At 36.7% G+C, this 18,891-nt stretch overlaps 1 protein-coding gene across 1 annotated transcript in view; it reads left to right on the top strand.

Annotated features, from left to right (window-relative positions):
- The window catches only part of LOC137022900 (protein unc-13 homolog C), a 221,991-nt gene that overhangs the window by 93,333 nt on the left and 109,767 nt on the right, over window positions 1-18,891 (top strand). The window contains exons 19-20 of the mRNA XM_067389369.1: window positions 2,499-2,632; window positions 8,034-8,119. Of these exons, the coding sequence (XP_067245470.1) occupies window positions 2,499-2,632; window positions 8,034-8,119 (220 nt within the window). The remainder of the gene's footprint in view (window positions 1-2,498; window positions 2,633-8,033; window positions 8,120-18,891) is intronic.

The raw sequence follows: 18,891 nt of genomic DNA, 5'->3' as shown, positions 1-18,891 counted from the left end.
GGCCTTACAGGAAGTGCCATGTGTGAGAAAAGAAGAAAAGAAATTCTTATTCTTGTTCATTTTTCCTTTTTAACACAGGCTGAATGTCTTTAATGTGGCACAGATCAATGATAGAGCATGTTTAGTGCATGTTACATAATGCATGATGCATTTTAACCCACTTTAGTAAATGCTGTTTTAATATGTTTATGTAAATCAGCCCCTAAAAGGACAGGTACATAGGAATCAGATTTCTTGATCTTTTGAAGTTTACTGTTCAAAAATTTGGGGTCGGTAAAATTTTTAAAATGTTTTTGAAAGAAATTTCACCAAGGCTGCATTTATTTGATCAAAAATACAGTAAAAATACAGTTTTGTATTTTAAAATGTTTTGCAATGTAATTTATTTCTGTGATGGCAATGCAGAATTTTTGCATGTATGTATGTCAGTGTAATTTATATTATTATTAGTAGTTTTTTTTTTTAAATCCTTACAAAATTAAACAAAATTTAATTTATTATATATTTATTATTTAATTTATTATTATAGAAAAAAAAGAACTGAAATTATAAATAGAATTATTAAAAAGATCTACTGAAGATTTGTAATACTCAAAGCAACCAATTTTAGCACAATGAATAATGCTTCAGCACCACGGACAGCTCAAACATTTCCCACAATTCTACTGGAATCTAATTCTAAAAGCAGAGTGGTCAGAGAATTCCAAAGCATATAGCGTTGTACTGTCTTGCCGTGGAAAACAGCCCAGAGAGATGCCCAAAATAGCCTGGCATAATGCCCAGTTGTCCATCAAATAGTCCTGGACTGATGTGAGACAGAAGTGCATTGTGGGAGAATCAAGGGGTGGGAAGTTAAAGTATTAATTTTACTATCCAGATCCATGATAAACAAGCATTCCCCCCGGAATAAACTCTGACCTGTGTGCCAAGAGATGTTGGTACCTTTAATTCAACCGATCAAGCTTACGGTGTAATAGCTGGTGTGTTTACAGTTATGTGAGCACTCAAGATGCACATTGAATCATGTGTTAGGATGCATGATGATTCTTTTGGATTTGAATTACCATTTATGCATTTGACAGATACTTTTATCCGACTTGCACATTCAAGATTTGTATTTTGTGAGTTCATGCATTCCTTGTGAATCGAACCCATGACATTGGTGTTGCTATTTATAAAAGTCAAGAAACTTTTGAGAGCAAGTTCAGTAGATATGGCCTGTTTGAATGGACTTGTAGTCAGTAACCACTTCTGACATAAGTGCATGTTTCACAGGTTATTCACTGTTACAATACAATTTTGTTGTAGCTGTCAATCTCTCCAAGGTTATGAGAAATGGCAGAAATGCGGTCGTAGAGCGAGACAAAAGCCCTGTTAAGTGTTTGAGGAGGAATATGGGGAAAAGCTAACTTGAACAAAAATGTCAAGGAATGAAATAGTTACTTTTGTAGTACACATTCTTGGTCTTACTGTGCACAATTCATGAATCTATTTTGTGACCTTAGATTGGTAGCCTTTTTGAGTAAATACACCCTGACCTTGAGAACAGTCTATTCTAATTTTTTTCTTTTTTTCTTTGTCTTTGCAATCCTTCATCAAAATGTAATTGTTCCACCACCTCTGAAATGACCTTTTTTTCCTACTGATTTCACTCAGTTATTTGATATGTTAACCAATAGCCAAATAGCTTTTTTAGGTAGCATTTTAGTATTTTAACTTTGAAGATCCAATTTAACATCTTGAAATTTTTTATTCCATCAAGCTTGGCAAAACAATAAATAAATAATACATTTCCTGATTTTCAGTTCTTTTAGCTTATTTTAAAGCTTGTTATATCTTATTTTAAATCATTTTAAGCCATCTTGAGGTCCACTGGTTAAGAACCGCAGAGTTAGAGAATATGATGATCGGTTACTAGTCCAAATAGACAGTAATCTATCGAACTTGTCTACTGTTGTATGTATTTTGTCACATGTTAGAAAATGCTGTTGTCCCATATCTCAAACACTGACTGTTTGAGTGCAGCTTTAGTTAATGTTTTTTTTGCTGGAGTTGTTGCAGAACTCAGGATTTGCATAATTAATGAAGACATTAATGAGCTTAAAGGGCAGGAAACACTAAAAACAAATGTGTTAGGCATAAATGATTTTAATCAGAGACCAGAGTCCAGCCTGTGTGTGTGTGTGTGTGTGTGTGTGTGTGTGTGTGTGTGTGTGTGTGTGTGTGTGTGTGTGTGTGTGTGTGTGTGTGTGTGTGTGTGTGTGTGTGTGTGTGTGTGTGTGTGTGTGTGTGTGTGTGTGTGTGTGTGTGTGTGTGTGTGTTTGCACCACCTAATAAAAAGTCTTATGGAGCAAAAACACTTAACCAGAGTGCCGAGTGCTCAGATTCTCCTCTATCCCATCAGTTAACTGGACTAAATTATTTAAACTTTAAACACATGGAAGGAGGAAAAATTGTGTCATTATCTGTAATAAACTTCTGTCTCTCTCTCTTTCCAGGCTAAGAAGCAGGATCTGCCGCGTGAGGAACAGGGTCCGTCCATCAAGAACCTGGACTTTTGGCCCAAACTGATCACACTGATGGTGTCTGTTATAGATGAGGACAGAATGGCCTACACACCCATCATTAACCAGTGCGTATCACAAAACACACATTGTGAAGCCATTTTAATGTATCTGTACCATATTTTTATGTTTTTTTGTTTTGTTTTTTTGCAAACAGGAATGAAACAATATCTTTAATAGTATTAGTTGTTTCTCTTAGACAGCAATGAAATTAAATGGAGAGCTTCTCAGATGTTTCTCCAGTAAACTCACATCAGTCAATTTCAATAAAGAGCTCAGCAATGTCTCAATCTGTGCTCAGAATTTCCAAGACACCTTTGTAAACAAATGTATGAACTTGATTATTTTCATTAGTCCCACTGTGGGGAAAATCAAGTTTTTAATGTTGTTTATATGTCTTTGTGGTGTTTTGAAGACAAACCATGTGCAAATTCATATGTCAACACTGTTGCTGAGCATTTTCTCCTTAAAACTGCAATGAAAAAAAGACAGCCTCAAACCCATGGTTTAAAATCGCTGGTTTTTGTGACGTCACAAAATACCTTGTAACCAATCATGTCAACGTACCAGCGGGCTTTAGCATATCATTAACAGCGAACTAGCAGGGGAATCTCAAAAGAAGCCATGAAATATCATGTAGATTTACCAATATAGCTAGTGTATGACATATATTACGATGTTAGGATGAACTAGATGCCTTTCTCCACTGATATTCTGAGTTGTTCAAAGCATTTGTAAGGATACTAATTGTAAGAAGGCAGCTGTCTGACTCTGCCATGGTGAACGGGAACATGGTTTGTGTAACATTAGCAACACATTATTAGCTGTTTGATAACACAGTCAAGCAAAAGGCTAATCGTATTAATTACCATTATGTGTCCAAAATAAACGTCACAAGGGCTGTGCCACGTATGCGACTGCACAGGGCCTTGCACCAAAGTAAAGTGACAGCTGACTTGATGACGGAAAGACAATAGTTAAAGTTCATGTTTTTGTCCTTCGAAATGCTATAATACTATAAAACATAGTGATGCTGTATTATTCTGCTTGTTAAAAATGTATTATGCTGTAACTTATAATATGGCTCTGAATTTGTGCGTGTGATTCATGTGCATATGTCAATGTGGCATCGCACATCAAGTTTGGAGAGAGCTTTATTCAGTCCATTTTAAATGTTGATTTTGGCTGCCTCTGAAATGGGTCAAACCATCGATATTACTTGATAAGTTCAAGTAAATACTCTAGAAAGCTGCACTCATTCAAGGATGTGCATTTATTGCATGGATGGAGAAAGCACAGGAGCCTGCAGGATTTCATCTGACGGTATGAATAAAGTGTTTTTTAATTATCACTAAAAAAAAAATTTACAAGTAAAAAAAAAAAAAATTAAATATGTAATTTTGGTGATCCAAAATGAGTTTTAAGGGATAAAATAATTGACTACAGGGGGACTTTAAATTCTTCCATAATCAAATGATCTGACCATATTAGTTTTAAATCTGTATACTCCTGGGCAAAAAAATGGGCCAAGCCCAAAAGCGCTAAACACTAAGCTTTCAATTGTCTTAACCACAAATTATTGGTCAGGGAATTAAAGCAAATGCACTACTTAAAATACCATTGCTGTCTCAGAAAAACATCCAAAACAGAATTAAGTTGTGTGTGGAGTGATGAATCACAATGAAACACGATTTGCATAGTGATGCTCCAGAGTGGTGTCTTCAAAAATCTGCTGAGAAATATAATAATAAATGCATCTCAACCACGGTGAAGCACGGAGGAAGAGGTGTCATTGTGTGGGGAACCTTTTTAGCTTCTGGTACTGGTGAGTTATTTCACTGGGAAAAGTCATTTAGTGCTTTAGAGTACAGGAGAATATTGCAGAATGGCTTGCTTCCCACAAGTGAAAAGTTGTTATCTAAAGAGGAATGATTTTCAACAAGACAATGCTCGTGCACAAACTGCAAAGACAAACAGGCTCATGTTTTTGCTTGGTCAGAGTCTAGATTTGAACCCTATAGTGAATATTTGGTCTCACATTAAACTCAAATGAACTGGTGGACATTTTTTAACATTGAGTAGAACAACAATGACTCCTCTTCCTGTAAAAAGCTGTTTGCAAGTTGGGGGAAGGTTATTCTGTGCTTAATTGCTTTATCTACAGAATTTGTGCAATTCTTGCTAATTTCCTCACCAGTGATTTGTAATTAAAATGGTAAAGACCATTAAAAGGCTAAATATTTTGCCATTTAGGCTTGCCACCACCCCCCTTTTTTTTTTTTTTTTTTTTTTTGCAAAGGAGTGTACACTCTTACAGACTGAACATTTTTAAAGTGCCCCTATTATGCTTTTTCAGATATTACCTTTAATGTAGTGTGTAATGTGCTGTTTGTAAATGTAAAAGGTTTGCAAAGTTTCAAAGATCAAAGTGCACGACAATTGGAGTTATTTACTCTCAAAAGAACCAATTCTGAACTGCCTCAAACGAGTAATCAGTAATTCCAGTATTGCTTTCTGCACAAAACTATTTAGATTTGTAATACATTTGCATAAAACCCTCCTTTGATCTCCATTGGCTGCCTGTGAACAACGTCTACTTTGACCTGTGTAGTTGTAGCTGATGCAAGAGTTTGGTTTGTGTTGTCGACATGTCTAGAAGATGCTGTTTTCTGTGCTACCAGAGCAAATCTACTTTGATGCAATTCCAAAGGATGAGGACTTGAGCTGGAATTGGTACATTAAAACACCATCATTACTGTTCATATCACTGTGTATCAAGTGATGAGGAAGCTGAAGATATGCTAATAGGAGTTTGGTTTCTGACATGTGCTGTAAGCGCAGGCTCCCAGAAAGGAAGGGTTTAGAGAGACCAAATTCTTCATAGAACCGTTTCAGATACTGTTGAGAAAAGAGCTGATGCTGCAATGTATATTATGAGAAAATTAATGTTTTTTGTTAGATGCATGTAAACCTATTGTAGGAGACCTCCAAAACAACCTTATGAACCTTTAAAATAGCATAATAAGGACACTTTAATTTTAGGACAAACATCTGAGACAATTGATATTTCAATTAAACATAACTAATTCCTTTGGAGAATCTCCTGAGATATAAAAGAGCAATGTCTGAGTTTTCCTCTGTATTAGGACGGATGATTTTGGGATGTTCTGAACATGTTTGTAGATTGCAGTATTTCATAAGCACATTGCAATGAAATGCAATATATGATGTGTGTGCATGTGTGTGTGTGCACAACAGACATAGATTCTGTTCAGAAATTCACAGGCAGGCAGGAGACTTGAATAATTCAGCATCCTGGACAAACCCAGAGAAGAATCGTCTTTCTCTCAATTCGTTTTCCTTTCACTTCAAGCACTTTTGTTTATTCAACTCTCTCTTATCTTTTATCTCACCTTTTGCAGAAGTCTGTGTGTGTGAGGAAGATGTTACTGGAATTAGTTCTGGTCTTGTCTCTCGATCCATGTGGAGTGAAGAAAAATGGCATACTGTGCTTGGACTCTAATGATCTCTACACAACTAGAGCAACTGCTGTGTGTTTATTTGTTGGAGTAAAACGTAGTAACACAGAATCTGAAAAAAAAAAAAAAAAAAAAAAAGACTTGAAGAGTTTTGATTGAAATTAATTGATTTGATGTCAGTTTTCACACTTTGTTTTCTCTGAATCTGAGAACAGTTGAGCCAAACCTGTCTGTCACGGGACAAATTGTTTTTGACAAAATGTGTTGTTCCTGTGATGGTCTTTCTATAGGGCTCTAGTGTTTTAGGTATCTTTAATATTTAGTATGAAATTCAGCATTCAATTTACCTTGCTGCATATAAGAATCAACACATATTGTTCTGTATGCAAATATTATGACATATTTTGAATTATGAAAATTCTATTAAGTCAGTGTGAGATTTTCACACATTTATCTTCTTAAGATATGTTTGCAAAATTCAAAACTAGATGGTACATTGAGACATACTGTAGAAAATAAAGTATGAATAAATTTCAGCAGTGCTGAATTATTTGCAGAAGTATAATACAGAAGGTTAGAGGTTTAGAATAAGCTCTAAGCAGTGTTGAAGGAATATCAATACAGCGCTGCCACACAGTCTGGAAAAATGTAAATAAATAATTCTTTCTACAGGCAGCAAAAACTGATTTATTAGTTTTCTAGTAGTCCAAACAGAACACATGAAATGAAATTTTTAGAAATCCAAACCAAAACACATTTATATTGAACTCCAAATAAATCAGGTTTTAGGAAAAGGATTAGATTTCAGGTTTTCTTTAGTAGAAATGCAGACACATTTGAAATGTTGAGCTGCATCTGAATTCACTATTTTCAAATGTAATTAATGATGTACATAAGCATGAGTATGCAATTTACGTGCCTCTTAAAGCTGACACTATTGTTCAAAAGTTTGAGGTTGATGCAATTTTTTAAAGGTTTTAAATGAAGTCTCTTCTGCTCACCAAGGTTGCATTTATTTGATCAAAAATACAGTAAAAACAATATGACATCATAACAATGACATCCTCTGCCTTCTTCGCCCCAACAGATAAAATCATATTTGCCCAATAAATCATGTAAAATTGGTTGTAAACAACGTTTCATGCTGAATTTAAGTCATAGCTATAGCAGCTGACTTCATTATCTGTACAAATTGATCTTTTTGATTATTTGTAAAATGACAGTGTGGACAGCCAGTCCTAAAATTTAAAATCCAAATTGGATTTTTTTCTCTTTTTTTTTCTTTTTTTGTATTATGAACAAAGTCTTAAAGTCATCTTTTACAGCACAGAATCTCTCAGAGCAAAGAGCCACAGAGACAGATGCTTCCTAAATTAAACGTAGAAAATGACCCATCACTACGAGAAATAGAAAGAGAGGGGACAGAGGGGTTTTCTCTAGTTCACGATAATCCTGTGTTCATCTGCATCCATATGTGTCCATCTCTGATAGCTTCTTCTGTCTATCCTAAGCAATTAAACTGGGTCTAAATAGAGTTCAGTCTGGTCTAGATTGATCTGAGATTGCTTTTGAGCAGTGGGGGAGAGTAGAGAACTGATCACTTCACTCAGTGAAATGGTATGGTGGCGGTTGCCATGGAAACAGCCCATGTGATGGGTAGCACAGTGAAATTGGTGCCCATAAGCAGAAAAGGCTCACATGTGAAATGCATGCATCTAAAAGGGGACAGGACCATGTTAAACTCACTCCAAGACATAAAACAAGACTAGAAGTGTCGAGATTCAGGTCAAAACTTGTTGAATAAAGAACTGAAATGTATTTATTTATTTATTTTAAGCTTTTAAATATTTAAAATAATTAATTTTTATTAATTGCAATGGGATCTTTAAGCGTTCTTGAAAGCTCTGAAGACCCGGACCACAAGATCGGGACAAGATTCTGAGCAGATTGCTGTATGGTTGTAACGATGTCTGTTTTTATTTAATTTTAGGTTCCCGCAGGAGTTGAATATGGGTAAAATTAGTGCTGAAATCATGTGGAACCTCTTCGCCATGGATATGAAGTACGCAATGGAGGGTGAGTTACTCCTGCTCCAGTTTTTACCATCTCTTTATGGGGTTGCTGGCATGTTTTTTGTCTTGATGTGGCTTCAGCTGGGTCTGTTTGGATCTGAGATCCAACACACTTCACAGATCGATTCTTTTTGAGTAAAACTCAAGCTGGTTTTACATCATGGTTGGACTGAGTGTCTGGGAAACATCTTAAGTGAGTTAAGTGATGCAGGTTTTTCAGTTCTTTTTGGAGGCATTCTCATATTTTTAAACGAGCAAAATAGTTTGGTTTGGTTTTAGTTTTGCCATGCAGTCTACATGTAAGTCTACATGCAGTCTTTTTGTGACCATTCTTCACTCACTTTCTGATGTTTTGGCTAATTACTTTGATATGTTAATTATCGGTTGTTTAGAATTGACTAATCTCTGTGAACCAGTGTTGGTATCTAAATGTGGGTATTGCACTTGGATGGATGATTAACTGTTCGAGAAGCAAATAGCCAGTGGGAAGAAACTGTTCTGGTGCCTAGATATTCTAGTGCCTAGTGATCTGAGGCGTCGTCCGGATTGTGTCAGTTCAAACAGGTGATGGCCAGGGTGAGTGGAGCTTGTGATGATTTTACCTACCACTTTCCTCACTCTGGAGGATTACAGGTCCTGGAGGGTGGGCAGGGGACACCAATAATCCTCTCTGCAGTCCGGACTGTCCGTTGTAGTCTCCTGATGTCTGATTTGGTGGCTGTCCCAACCAGTCATTTATGTACAGTGAGAAGAGCAGTGGGGAGGACACAACCATGAGGAGCACCAGTGCTGATAGTGAGAGTCCTGGATGTGAGTTTCTTCAGTCTCAGTAGCTGCTGCCTCTCTGTCAGAAAGCTGGTGATCCACTGACAGATTGGGGTGAGCACGAAGAGCTGGGTCAGTTTGTGTGATACAAATCCTACAATCCACAAATAAGATCCTTGCATAAGTCCCAAATCTGTCGAAACTTTGCAGGATATAATGCAGTCCCATGTTGACTGCAACATCCCCAGAACTGTTTGCACTGTAAGCAAACTGAAGAGGATCCAGCAAGGGTCCTGTAATTTTCTTCAGGTAGGCTAACACCAGTTTTTCAAATGACTTCATGAATACAGACCAGAAAGTTTGTGGAGCGTTTGAAGCAGCAGGGAATTTCACACTGCTCCAGTGATCTTTTGGTCAGTGCAGACTTTTAAACTGACAGGTAAAACACCATCTGGGCTTGAAGCTTTACTGATCTTCTGTTTTTTGAAAACTCTGCTCGCGTCCTCTACACAGACTTTAAAGGGATAGTTCACCCAAAAATGAAAATTGGATGTTTATCTGCTTACCCCCAGGGCATTCAAGATCTTCAGTAGAACACAAATGATGATTTTTAACTCCAACCTTTGCAGTCTGTCAGTCATAAAATGCACTGAAACGGTAACACCATCTATGAGAATAAAAAAAAACATGCACAGACAAATCCAAATTAAACCCTGTGGCTCGTGGCAACACATTGATGTCCTAAGACACAAAATGATCTGTTTGTGCGAGAAACCGAACAGTATTTATATCATTTTTTATCTCTAATACACCACTATGTCCAACTGCTTGAGCATCCGGTGTGTGAGGTCAGAATGCAGGTAAAAAATAGAGGTAAAAAATGATATAAATACTGTTCAGTTTCTCGCACAAACTGATCATTTTGTGTCTTAGGACATCAATGTGTCATCACGGGCTACAGGGTTTAATTTGGATTTGTCTGTGCATGTTTTTTTATTCTCATAGGTGGTGTTACCGTTTCAATGCATTATATGACTGACAGATGGCAACGGTTGGAGTTAAAAAAATCATCATTTGTGTTCTACTGAAGAAACATGGTCACCTACATGTACATCTTGGATGCCCTGGGGATAAGCAGATAAACATCAAATTTTCATTTTTGTGTGAACTATCCCTTTAAGCGCAGGTTGAATAGCAGGAGGGGGAGGAGGGGGATTGCAGGAGTTGTTGGTGTATATGTGTAGTGCAGGTCAGAGCAGGTATTGGGTGTGAGACTGGGATTTTCAAATCGCCAGTAAAACACATTCAGATCCTCAGCCAGTTAAGGCGCTTTTCCACTGCATGGTACTGTTAGGTACGGCTCACTTTTTGGTGCTTTTCCACTGCGTGGGATGGCTTGGTACAGAACGGTACGGCTCGCTTAAATAATACCACCTCGGTTGAGGTTCCAGGCGTGCCGTACAGATCACTGATTGGTAAGAGAGAATCGTCACTACCAATGTCACTGGATTTGAAACACGAGGCACCAAACATGCTAGATTTAAATAGTCAGCCACAGCAGTATAATTTATTTGCACAACTTTTTTTTAAACGACTAGGTACGCAGCTTGAAAAAAGAAATGGCTGCATCGTGGTCAGTAGACGAGAGGAGCGCATCCACGGCAGTAGAGGCGGTGCAACTATACAATCAGTCTATAATCCCAGCCACTTTGAAGTGGTACTAAACTGCAGTGGAAAAGCAAACCGAAAGTAAAGCGCACCAAGCCGTGCCAAGTAGTACCACACAGTGGAAAAGCACCATTATTGACAGTAATATGCATTCTTTATTGTGGTATTACAGTGGTCCAGTATATTACTGTCCCTTGTGGGGCATGTAATGTGCTATATATATGAGAGAGAGAGAGAGAGAGAGAGAGAGAGCGCTTTAGAAGAGAATGGTGTCCTTGTCCAGCTTAAGCAAGTTCAGTATTGATTCATTCCATTGTAAAAATCATTAGTTGTTAATTTAGTTCATTTATCTATACAGCAGCTTTGTGTAACATCTGTGATGTCTTCTTCCAGTTCGGTTCAGTTCGCATACAATGGTGTCAATGCAGGCAGATCAATAACATTTTTGAATATCAAGTGTCCCCAACTAAACTAAAAGAGAGTCTTGTTACCTTGTTCCATTTCAATTATTTGTTCAGCCAGCTGTTGCATCGCTGAGATCACACACTCGTTTGGAGGGATGCAATCATTTATGAAAGTTTACAGTTTATGAAGAGCACCTCTAAATTAGGAGAGCACATCTTCTTCAGAGTTGTTACGTATGTGCACCAATTTTTATTTATATAATTACTCTGCCATGCTATCCACTCTGAACAGCTGGAAGCCCGGAATCCTCTCTCTAAAGAGTGACTCCTTTAAGGCTTGTCAGTAAATGGCACTTTATGAGTGGCTAATGTCATTGCATAGGAAAAAGTATTGATGGCCACTCACTGTTGCACGTGAGTGTGTTTTGGAAGCATAATGAAATAATTTACTTGCTGTTTGTGATGCAGTTGGCTGTTTCATCTTTCATCAAAAGTTTCTTTGCAACTACATATGTGCTTATGCTATGCCTCGTTTACAAAACGAAATGCTCCGAACAAACATATAGTCCTCATGGGACACCATTAAAATAAACCATCCACTTGTTTCTGATGCTGGGATCCTTCTGAAGTCTGTACAGAGATACAAACGAACTGTTTAAACTGCACGTGTCAAAGAGAATGTTCTTTCACTCTCCATTTGTCCTGTTGTCAGCAGACTCAGAGGTATGGAATATGTCAGAAACTGAACATGCATCTGTATATTATATCCAGTGTAGACAGTGTCAGTGATTATAATGGGTTCTATTTACATTTGACGCAATGCGACGGTCACATCCATTATAGGCAAATGTCAGCCATTAAGTGACTGAATGCCAGTGGGTGCGGCCTATGGTGCATTGATGTATAACAATTCGTCAGTGTCTTACTCTGTAGGCAGTCATATGCAATGTATTTGCTTGTGTGACTTCACAGATCCTGCAATATCAAAACAAGCTATTTTTGGAGAAATGCTTTTTTGAAATGAGGAGGACGTTTTTAACATGTTGGATGTTTCAAAGCAACTCCACGGAACATTTGCTCACGGTTCCGTCATGTCATTGATAAGCGCAATTGTCTGTTACCAGAGTCGTAAATATTGTCACTGTATAAGCTTCCCCGTGGGCAGTGAAATACACGTGAATTTGCTGACTAAGCTGATGGAACCGGCGAATGCAGAAGCCATGTTTGGAAACCATGTCCACCGACCAAACCCTCTTTGGTTTCTTTGCTGGCTCTGCCATGGAGTTGATTTTGAGACTTGCATATTAGATTGTTTCGTCTTATAGTTAGCTGTTGGCTAACTCCACCCAGGCTATGAGTAAAATATGTGACATATGCCGTAAAGCAGTTTGCACTCTTCGACTGGCAGGGGATGTGCGGGGCTGTGTGTACAGACCCGAACACGACACTTGCAGATTGTGGTTGTAGCCGTTAGGAGGCTGCTCAGGTAGCAACGGCAGTAGAATTCGTATGGTTAAGAGTTGTTTTACCACTGAAATAATTTTAGAGACATTATTTTAAGGTAAAAAAACTTCATAGTGTTGCTTTAATGGTACAAAGACCTAATATGTCAAAACAAAAGATCAAGGCTAATGTAATTTCTCATGACCCTTTTAAAAATGATTTACAACTTTGTTCACAATAACAACATATAACTTATTGTAAGGTTGTTGTTTTTTTATATTATTATTTGATTTTGATTTGATTATTTTGGGATTGCAAATTTTAACCCTTAAATGCATGACTGTTTTGCCAATCATTCTTACTATATCTAACACGGAAGGATCTCTACCTGTCGCGATAATATAAAACTCCTCTGATATTAGAGTAACAATTACAGAAGAATAAAATAAATCGTATTTTGTTACCTTTTGGAGCTTGAAAGGGCTCCGTTTGAGCAGATGTTTTATGCCATCACCACTGTCCTCGTCAGAGCTCATTTCCCAGTAAATTCAGCAAATAATAGGCTATTTTTATGTTTGAGGTCATGAATATGAGCCCATTCGCGATCTCAAACATATTCTCAAAACTATATAATTTTCTACATCTTCAAAATCAATATTTCGATCGCTAACAGCTTCACCAGATCCATCCAATAACAGTTACAGTCATATTTGATTGCGTTCAGTACTGGCTCTGCAGTAAATCGCTGAGCCATTTAATGTTTTTCTTATTATTTCGTTTTCTGTCTGAATGAATCGTCACTTCAGCATTGTGTATCAGACATTGCCACTGTAATAACTGGTCATTTTTTATTGTCTTTGATGATCTGTTATCCAGTATGTTTTGACAAAAGGCTACACAATTTTTTTTGTACTGAAATAATGATTTTTTTTTTGTTTACAAAATATATCTCAATCTGTTTCACACAGTAAATTGTAGATATTACTAGAGACAAAATGAACCATGATATTTTGTCTGTTCATTCACTCACACCGTTTATATGTTCTTATTGGAGGTGTGTGTGTGTGTGTGTGTGTGTGTGTGTGTGTGTGTGTGTGTGTGTGTGTGTGTGTGTGTGTGTGTGTGTGTGTGTGTCACAGCCTTTGACAGCAGACCATATGCTGTTAAATTCACACACAATTATTCAGTATTTTACAGGTTACTGAACCATATTTAGGTTGCCATAGGAACCAGGTGTCAAGATAATCTATGGATTTCACACACACACGCACACACACACACACACTTGTTGCAAACCTCCCAGCCTTTGCTGTCATTTCTTTTTAATATGGATTGACATGTTGCCATGAGTTGTGACAGAATAGAAAAGCACAAACCTTTGTGCAGTTTCATTTTCATTTCATTTGTGTTTTTCTTGAGGGCATATTCAGAAATCTCTCTTTCATTTGAATATAATCCAGATTAGTTTGTGTTGACATGTTGACGTTGATGTGAGACAGAAAGCATTTGCTTTAAGGCACATAAAAACAAACACACACACATTGATCTGTTGGTTTGAGCGGCCTGAAGTCAACTTCTGGCTCAACATTTGGAAACCTGCTTAGAAAAAAGTATTTTTTGATGTTATGTTGGATAGTTGATTAGTGTTTAGAGGAAAACCGAGGAATCGCCAGATGATGATATTTAGACAGTGTATTTATCTTACAGTAGACACACACACACACACACACACACACACACACACACACACACACACACACACATACACACACACACACCACACACCTGTATTTATGTTTAGATGTTCTCATTAGAATCTCAAATAACAGTAGATATGAAAAAGACTTATTCCATTTGCGTTGTAGCCACACCATATACAATATAAATCATATTGTATTGATCTCATTCTGAAGGTCTGGTCATAAATTATTGACAGTTTCTGCTCAACAGAATAATATTATCAGTTCTACAGTGAAATCCCAGTATGCATTCCTTACTGTGTGCTGATATAATACAGACATTTTACAGAAATGTAAGCTAGGAGCAAACCTGAAGCTTACAATTGCACTTTTAGATCTTGCTCAGATCGAAGACTGTTCTTTGGTGTTATGAATAGAATAGCTTGACTCAACATGGATCTACACCAAAAAAGCGCAGATTCAACACTTAGTGTTCACAGCTGCTGTACTCAGATCAAAAATAAGTGTCATGCAGTATCGAGCGATAAAAGTTATTGCCTCAGTAATGAGAGTTATATAGTACCCATAACCTTATAATTAGTTAACAGCAAAGCTTCACTGGCACAACTGTAAATTATTACAATATTGTCAATATTGAAGTACCTACATTAAACTAGAAATAGTTTCAGGTGAAAGAAATTAAAGCTTAATTCTATTAAAAGCAAAATGTTGACAAGACTAAGTTTTATATAACATCTGTTTAACTTATAACATGAAAGTAAGGTTAATAATATAACTCAGAGAGCAACATTTTCAGTTTTACTCAAATTAGGGTGATGCAAAAATGAGTGCACCCCACTGAAAGTCTCTTGAGCAAAGCTAAATTTTAGACTACAAATATCTAATTTAACAAGAATTCAACCACAGGTGAGTCTAATTATTCATTACACAGGTGTCCAGCAGACAGTTGACTATAAAAGGGTGTTAAAACCCCTTCACATTTCATGTTTTTCCAACATGACAATAATCCTAAACATACATCTGTTGGATTTCTGAAGAAGAACAGGGTGAAAGTGATTCAGTGGCTCCTGTTCTGAACCCAACTGAACATCTATGGGGAATTCTGAAAAGACAAGTTGAGCATCACTCTCCATCCAGCATCCGGTCTCTAAAATAAGTAATTCTTGAAGATGTCGCCAACTTGTTCATTCCATGCCTAGAAGTTTTGGTGCTGTCATTAAAAATCATGGAGACTATACAAAATACTGGATGTAGTAGTTTTTGTTGTGGGGTGTACTCATTTCACCCTAATTTGAGTAAAACTGAAAAATGTGTAATCTGAGTTATATTATTAACCTTACTTTCATGTTATAACTCTTGTCAACATTTTGGAAATTGTTTTTGTGTTCATACTTATAGGACTTTAAGTACAAAAAAACAACAGTTCTGGTTCTCGCAATATTGTATATCAAATGGAAACTGTTTCACAATTTGTATCACACTGCTTGTTTCTGCCAGATCTATACTGCGTGGCAGCATTTCTCACAATAAGCATCAATGGCAGATGAACAAACCCACTATAATTTTCTAAATGCTACTGTTATTGTGTCATGGAATGTAGTCAAATCAATAAACATGCAATTTATATATAAACATATAATGCCTATTTGAAAATTTGTTTAGACGTTTTCTAAGATGTGAACTCCAGGCCATCAGCGGTCATTCAGGTACCCCGTGCCGAAAACATCTTTATCTCGGCCAGTCCTTCGGAAATTTGCCACTGGCTCTTATGTAGATTGTGGTTAAACGTGAATTGTTTGTAATTCGTTTTGGGAATATCAAAAGGGCAATCTTTGGTCTTATCTATTACTTGTTCCAGAGCAAATCGATTTAGCTAAGGGCAAAGTTACATTTCATAACTTTATATTTTTATTTAACTTAAAGCTGCAGTCTGGCATTTTGGCTACATTGTAGCCGGAGCTACTTCTCTCCGTGTATGTCTATGCCGAGTCATGCAGTTACTATGATACTCTGCAGCGGTTCCTACCAGAACGGTCTAAAATAGTCTGAATATAAACACTTATTATAAGTGTACCATAATGATTCAGGGTAAGACAAAAACACGGTTGGGAAAACGCATTCATGTTGTACATTCATTAATGTTGTACATTCATTCATATAATTTTGTAAAATTTGAACACCAAAAAAGTTTCGGACAGCAGCTTTAAATCCTGTACTAACTAGTGCTGCTTTTGTACTTTTGCCTGAATTGTTTGCTTGTGTTTATCTTCTATTGTACAAACTTCTTATACTTTTCGATGAATAATATTTATTAAATAATATGCCATATTTGGTCATTTCAACTTCAGTGAAAGTTACATAATTATGGTTTTAGATGGTGTCAAAGACAGTTTTTACTTTAAAGGGACTGAAACAAGATTGTAAACAAGAACAACAACGGCTTATAAGAAAAAGAACTGACAAATACATTGCCTAGCATTGTCATGGGAAATCGCCTTAACTGTTAATAGGATACTAAGACAAAGATATCATCAGCGGACATTCAAAACAGCTGATGAACGAACGACAAGGAAGCACAAAAAATGAACGCACAGTACACACGAGTAAATAAAAACAAGAGTTTGTTGTTCACAGGTTACTGAACCATATTAAGTTGTCATAGGAACCAGGTCGCCAACAGCACAACAGCTCCAGACAATCAAAACCCAGTGTTAATTGCATGATAAGGAATCAAAGCAGCCTCCGCGTCTGTTTTCAGGCCTTCCCACTTAGCTCTCTCCAGCACTGGAAAGCTTTTCTAATATAAATACGGGTCCTAAAGCACTTGCCCCGTCATAAACCTTCATTCCAGTGATATTATTTTGAGCTCTTTTGTATTGTGTCCTATCTCTCATTCTGCAGTTTTTTTTTTTATTATTATTATTTTCAAATCTCCCTCTTGCTCATTCTCTTTCCTCGACCGTCCAGTGCTGATTGGTTAGACGTTTGTTGCTAACTACCAAACAGTGTATTTGAAATAATACTGAGCCCACCTTTAAATTATCAACCTTTTAAAGACACTATGCTGTTGTTATTTATTTACACATCTGCCAATAAACTGTTGTATACAGTGCATCCGGAAAGTATTCACAGCACTTCACTTTTTCCACATTTTGTTGTTACAGGGATAAAATTCATTATTTTCCTCAAAATTTTACAAATTAGAATTTCATTATTCATTATTCCTCATAATGGCAACATGAAAGAAGTTTGTTTGAAATCTTTGCAAATGTATTAAAAATAAAAAACGGAAGAAAAAAAACACTATATACTTTATTTTTAATTTGTAATAAAAAATACAAGAGTAATTATAATTCTCTTATAATACTCATTTCCCCACCCTTTTGGAATTTGGAGTAGCCATTTTAAATTGGGATTTTACCAGATTTAGGATTAAGTGTCTTCACTTATGTTCATATAGATTTAAATTTAAATTCTGTATAATTATAGTAAAGGAAGTTAAATTTAGATGGGGATTTAGATATGGCTTGAGTCCCTCTTTCATTGTAAGCCTGTGGGTTTCATCTATCATCTATTGTATTGCCCAGCAGGTCAAAATATAACTCTGCTATGTAATATTCTATATTGTATATTTCAGCATGTTTGGTGGTCTTTTTATTGTGGTTGTTACAGTGGAAAAACTGACTTATGGATTACAGCAAATCTGCTCTAGTGGCCCGGAGCCGCCACCTGCCCAAACAGACGAGCTCTGGCGGTCCAGAGATTAAAGAGCAAGATCTTATGCATACGACCCGGCACGTGTTTGAGCATGAGTGTCTCTCTGTGATGCATTTACTGTATGCATACATATTATACAGCTTGAATGTATATTTAGACCAGCATATTCAGAGTAAAATAATTTCACACATTGACATGTCAGAAATGCCCATGAAGTCTATAAATGAATATCTGGAAGGTGTTTTACATATATTACATGATTTATTCATATCTGGTAAATATGCTTACGAAACGATTGCATACCAGCAATCCCTTTCTCTGTCTCTCTCTTTATATATCTCCCATTATTTCTTTCTCTCTGATAGAGTGTGACGTGTTGTTAATTTACATAAAAGACATCATGTGAACATCTCAGCTTAGGTGCTCCAGTAACCGAACATCAACCGAGCATCTTTGTGAGTATGTGGGATTTTTCAGGTTGCCCCTATTATGCTTTTTCAAATATTACCTTTCATGTAGTGTGTAATATAGCTGTTTGTGAATGTAAAAGGTTTGCAAAGTTTCAAAGATCATGCAGTTTTTGACTCTAAAAAGAAAGAACCAATTCTGAACTGCCTGAAACGAGTCGCTAATAATTCCAGTCTTACTTCCTGCTCGAACCTACATAGGTTTGTAACAAATTTGCATAATGCCCGCCTATGGTCTTCATTGTGAACAACGTCTACTTTGACCTGCCCGCAAACACTGTATTTGTAGCTGAGGACTGTAAGAGTTTGGTTCATGTTGTCGACATGTCGAAGACACTGTTTTCTGTGCTACCAAAGCAAATCTACTTTGCATGTGCATGTCTTTTCAAAAGATGTAATATAAGTCTAAGGTGTCCCCTGAATGGGTCTGTGAAGTTTCAGCTCAAAATACACCATCGATTTTTTTTTTTTTATTAATTTTTTTAACTGCCTATTTTGGGGCATCATTAACTATGCACCGATTCATGCTGCGGCCCCTTTAAATCGTGCGCTCCCTCCCCTGAGCTCTCGACTATAAGTGCAGTTATAGAGTGCATTTACAAAGTTGACACA

This window comes from Chanodichthys erythropterus, chromosome 7 (assembly GCF_024489055.1).
Source record: "Chanodichthys erythropterus isolate Z2021 chromosome 7, ASM2448905v1, whole genome shotgun sequence".
NCBI lineage: Eukaryota > Metazoa > Chordata > Actinopteri > Cypriniformes > Xenocyprididae > Chanodichthys > Chanodichthys erythropterus.
This window is presented reverse-complemented; position numbering and strand designations above follow the sequence as displayed.